The sequence below is a fragment of the Haliotis rubra genome, unplaced genomic scaffold (assembly GCF_003918875.1).
Source record: "Haliotis rubra isolate DU_JTF1 unplaced genomic scaffold, ASM391887v1 Scf1139, whole genome shotgun sequence".
NCBI classification, from domain to species: domain Eukaryota; kingdom Metazoa; phylum Mollusca; class Gastropoda; order Lepetellida; family Haliotidae; genus Haliotis; species Haliotis rubra.
In genome coordinates this window covers 272,272-277,846 of record NW_025765047.1, presented here as the reverse complement: position 1 = coordinate 277,846, position 5,575 = coordinate 272,272, and the positions used below count along the sequence as shown (strand labels likewise).

Sequence of the window (5,575 nt, the reverse complement as noted above, 5' to 3'; positions counted from 1 at the left end):
CACAGATTTGCCTAAAACAGATGTATCCAGATTTCTCAACAGTTTACACTACATCTGGCTTATTTAAGACTTCCAGCATTAAACTGCTTCGTTTGAGTCGCTTTAAAGCAGGATAATACAGGCTTCCGCCGCCGATGCTGACTGGATGATTCACCTGACCAACCGCCAGAAAGGTTTAGTACGGTACCAAAGTAAAATTTCTGATTCTGATGAGATACACACAGATTTCCTTTAGATAAACATAACATACTGTGTTTCACTTACCTTCTTAGCACCATTTGCATCGTACTTGTAAAACCACCGTGGGTATGTACCCGCCAAATGCATCTCAGGCCGAAAACAATGGAATCTGCTCCTCCCGAGGCGTCTGTTGTGTTGACTGTCCTCACCCCCCAGGTTCTCCATACATCTGCCGAACGCTGCATCTTCTGCACCACCATCAGGCCTGCACAGTGTGGGATCGTGTCCCTTCTCCCCATATCTCCTCAACGCCTCCTTACTCAGCACATACCCTCCTCCGCCACTGTAGTACCCTTGTTTGACAATTACCTTAAAATGGTGGCCAAAAAATACAGGTTCGGATTTGTTTTGTGACGTCAGAAAGTATCGGAGATTTTCTAAAATAACATATGTGTCATCGTCAGCTTTCATGAACCAGTCAGCATCATCAAAGTGGTTTTCGTAGATGTAGCGGAAAGCCTGCATCGTTTTGGCCGTCAGATGCTTCCGGCCTTCCGACACGTTTAATCCGATTGTAGGGAACTTTGGATCTGTCACAGAGCTCATGAAGAGGACTTTGTTGCAGCGCCTAGCCCACGTGTCACGAACTACACGTGCTTTAACATACAGGTTCTTTGGTGACGTCATAATCCAGCACAGTACTCTCGCCTTTCGATGCAGAGCCTTGGATATGTCATCATTGTCTGTTCCAATAAAACAGGAATCATCTTTGAGCTATCTCGCCAAACAATTTCACACGGTAGTTCGTTATACCCATAGTTCGTAATACCTTTAGTTCGTTATACCTGTAGTTAGTTATACCCGTAGTTCGTTGTACCCGTAGTTCGTTATACCCGTAGTTCGTTATACCCGTAGTTCGTTATGCCCGTAGTTCGTTGTACCCGTAATTCGTTATGCCCGTAGTTCGTTATGCCCGTAGTTCGTTATACCCGTAGTTCGTTATACCCGTAGTTCGTTTACCCGTAGTTCGTTATGCCCATAGTTTGTTATACCCGTAGTTCGTTGTACAGTAGTTCGCTTTACCCGTAGTTCGTTATATCGTAGTTCGTTATACCCGTAGTTCGTTGTACCCGTAGTTCGTTGTACCCGTAGTTCGTTGTACCGTAGTTTTATATACCCGTAGTTCGTCATACCCGTAGTTCGTTATACCCGTAGTTCATTATAAGCGTTGCGACTAAAAAATTACATCAAATTGCCGGACCTAATATATCCGTCAGTTCGTTATAAGCTTGTTCAGTATAAAGATAGTTGACTCATTGTCTTATAGAGCAGGCTGGGATGGAGCTGTTAACGTTTTGCTCACATTTATAGACGCTGAAACAACCTCCAAAGTGACTATTGACCTTTTTCTCACGTTCGTCAGATTGAATCTCGAACGAAATAACAAAACGGCCAAAATATATTGTCTGTTTACTTTCAATGTATAAAATACCGATTAAATAATAGTTATATAAAGTATTAATCGATTTCTGCAGAGCCTCGTCTTTGAATGAATATGCTTACTGCCGAGGAAAACCAGACTAACTTATCACCCACCATACATAATACACTCTTCAAAAGAAAAAGAAACGCATAGGTGATTTTGAGAATATTGAATTTATGTAGCTGTGGTAAAAAGGATACAAATATACTATTTCTTTTCCAAACGTCATCTTTGTGTGATTGTAAACAGCTTCAGCGCCAAACGGGGCAATTCTATTTCTCTTGTTTTAGAAGTGTTTGAAGGAATATTCGCCAAAACGTCACCAAGAAAACATGCAAAGCAAAATGCACGTGCTAGTAAGCGGTGTTTTGAGTGTGTGTGCGTGTGTGTGTGTGTGTGTGCGTGCGTGTGTGTGTGTGTGTGTGTGTGTGTGTGTGTGTGTGTGTGTGTGTGTGTGTGTGTGTGTGTGTGTGTGTGTGTGTGTGTGTGTGTTGTTTTAATATTAAGATGCCACATTGATTAACTTTTCATTATTATGGGTCACAAAAGTTTAAAGCGCTGAATGTGATTTCAACTCGCACCTTCCCTAGACTATGTAATTCCACCTGTTGAGAGTGGGCCGAGGAGCTGCGATTAAAGTTACCTGCCCCTTTGTTGATGTTTGTTCATGTTCTGCTTCCGGAAGGCTCGAGAAGCGTCTTTGTCTTTTGCCATCGTTTTTGCTGGATTTCTCCAGAACTATATATATAATGGATTATAAGCGGTAGTTTCTGAGATGTTCGACAAACGACTTTGAGGACTGCTTTGGATTTACCCTCATCTGTCTGTCTGCTAACATCGTTCACTCACCTCGTCAACAAATCTTCAATCAGCACATCGACAAGAATCCAGACTGTGGTAACTATGAACATTTAGTCAATATTTTAGATTTGTAAATCTATAATATTGTATTAGAAAATCTGTACTGTCATTCATTGTACTGACTGACTGAGTTTAGTTTTTACGCCGCTTTTAGCAATATTCCAGCAATATCACGGAGGGGACACCAGAAATCATTCATTGTAACTTTGCTCATTGTTTATTCAATATATTATTGAATATTTTAGACTTGTCTGTGTTCTTTTTGCTGGTTCAAAGGGGACTCAGTAACCTTTTTTCATGGCAATTCATAAAGTGTAACAGCGGAATGGCATGCGGTATCGATCACTATAAAAGGCAAACGTTGTGTTTCAGTGTTTTCATTTGTTTTGCCTGGCAAAGAGTAAATCATCATGCCACGACTGAGTGCCGCCAATCGAAACATCGCCATAGGCCGCCTTGAAGCTGGGGAGTCGCAGTCTGCAGTTGCGGACATTTGAACGTTCATCAGAGCACCATACCTCGCCTTTGGGATCGTGTCCTGCAGACTAATTCCGCCCAAGATCCCGAGAAGCGGGCGTCCAAGAGTTACCACACAAGCCCACGACCTCTTTATCCGGGTTGTTCACTTGCGTCATTGTCCTGCCACAGTACAGAGACTGCACAACGCATATCTTGTTTGAGAAGAATGTTTGACCAAACTGTCAGGAATCGATTGCATCAAATGGGGATTCGACCAAGAAGGCCAGTTGTCGCCCAAGTTTTGAGAGACTTCCATCGGCGCAATCGCGTAGAGTCTGGAACTGGAACCTTAGAAACTTGAGGCGAGTCTGGTTCCGTGATGAATCATGATTCCTTCTTCACCGGCAAGATGGAAGACAACGTGCTTACAGTCGGTGAAATGAACGTGTCGAAATTGCACTCGACAGATTGGGTGGAGGCAGTGTCATGGTGTGAGGTGAGATATCTTGCTCATAAAGATCTGATTTAGTGGTGGTTCATCGGGAATTTGACAGCAAATCGGTACATCAATGAAGTCCTTGCACGTCACATGCTTCCGATTATGTACCGACAGAGGGAGTTGTTCCAGCATGACAACGCTCCTTCACATACAGCACGCGTCACAGTCCGCTACCGTGTCAATTCTAACCTCAATGTCTTGATAGTTCCGAAAATATTATTCAAAGCGACGTAACAACCAAACTAACACTTTGTGGTACTTACCTTAATGCCTACTGCTTCATTTCCGAGTGAGATACCAGGTAACAATAACCCCGATGTACCCCCCAAGACGTGTCACCACACACTGTGACTTTGCTTATTGTCTGTCACTATGTGCCAATGTTACATTTCCAAAACACGGCTGCCCGGTCATGAATACATTGTCCCTTGGCACTTCCCGATTGCCCCAGCTACAAAATGCCACAGTAAATTGGTCAAATTGCCCCAATGTTTTAACATGATTAAGCATACATGTATGAGCATTTCAGGCTATAAAATCATGTTTAGTAATTGACATTCAATGCTATGGTATGTTGAGGAAATGTTGAGACTCTGCTCAGCTAGATCAGGGTGGACATATGAGCATTTCAACTCCTTGTATAAATTTATTTTGGATTAAGTGCAAGTCATTCACTTCTTCCAACTGAAAAGGTGACCACCAACAGCAGGAAATGTTTATTGGTAGTAAGTGAAGGCGAATCTCATAATAAATAAATGTGAAGGCTGGACACAGAGTCTCTGCGGAACTACAGTATATATATAGAGTGTCCAAGAAGAGGTAAGATGAAGCCGACAGGACAGGTTCCCCTATAGCGCTTACATGCACCATCTCTGATGGATCATTTCGCAGATAGCCGGGACGGTTACTTTTGACGTCAATTTATCGGCAATCGACAGTGTCCCCGATGAAGATACCCTTCACAGTAAAGACACACAAAACCTCTCGGACATACTTGAAGAAGACATTCAAAGAAGGTACATATTATGATGGTGGCATACAGAGAAAAAACCAGTGTTTCGATTTAATCTGAAACTGATGGTCTTGCCTTCTATCCCTGCTTTAGAGATCCGTCATACGTTTAAAGAGCTGACCGAGACCGTCACCCCAGCAACAAGCTTCGTCAGCTAGTGGGGGCATGGGGCATTTTCACCTAATTTGCTGGAGCATTTTTTGGTGGGGCAATTTGACAGTTGGATTTTCTGTCCAATAAAGTTTAAACCCAATGATATAACTGAAATACATTTTCGATGCATAACTATCTTTTAAACCCACTCGCCCGAGAATCATATGCATAAATAGAAATGTATATATTTTTGTTTCAGAAAGGAGTAACAGTAGTACGGTAGTTTACTGTACACAGTTGCCTCCGTTTGACGTTTTAGTATCCGATTAACGTTACCTTGAATTCCCAGTCAGATCCTCCACTTATCAACACCATGTTCATGAATTTCAAAACGACAGAAACATACTTGACCGACGCTATTTCAGGGTTGCATTCCATGCTTATAGATGACGCGTTCTGATCACCTGACATACTGTTCACAGTGGCGTCAATACAACCTTCTCACTCAATAGGATGGCAGAGTATACTGTCCAATCGTAACTCACCTTTATGGAGATGCAGGTCTCCGAATTTTATATTTCCAGACAAGTATTGTTCCAGCGACTTCGGAAATTCTTCATGGAAGTCCTTCGATAGATTCTGCATCTCCCTTGAATGAACATTTTGTGAATTTACAGTGTTCACAATAGACGAGACGAAATGATGAAAGTCGGAATGTTCCGCTTTGAATAACACAACACAAATGGACGCCAACGATAATCCGACTGTTAAACCTAACACAGCAGCAGTTACTTTTGTGACAGGAGGGAAGGTGGCCATTTTCCCGTTATTTCACTGTTGTTGATTTACATTCACGTAACTGGGTCGAATGTCCCTTTGTAATTTGTACCTTCACTCTTCAGGATAATATGTAACGTGTTGAAACCAGATCTCCTTGGCAGCCACAGTATGGATACTGGATTTCAACTCTGCAACACCATTCTCACAG

At 42.4% G+C, this 5,575-nt stretch overlaps 1 protein-coding gene across 1 annotated transcript; it reads right to left on the bottom strand.

The window, feature by feature from the left end:
- Positions 1-250: 250 nt before the first annotated feature.
- Positions 251-5,232, bottom strand: LOC124252715 (glycoprotein-N-acetylgalactosamine 3-beta-galactosyltransferase 1-B-like; the record flags this gene model as incomplete). Its single annotated transcript, XM_046686379.1, has 2 exons — positions 5,133-5,232; positions 251-923 (listed from the first exon to the last, which is right to left on the bottom strand). Coding segments are annotated over exons 1-2 (773 nt in total), but the record flags the coding sequence as incomplete, so codon positions are not given.
- Between the last annotated feature and the right edge of the window lie 343 nt (positions 5,233-5,575).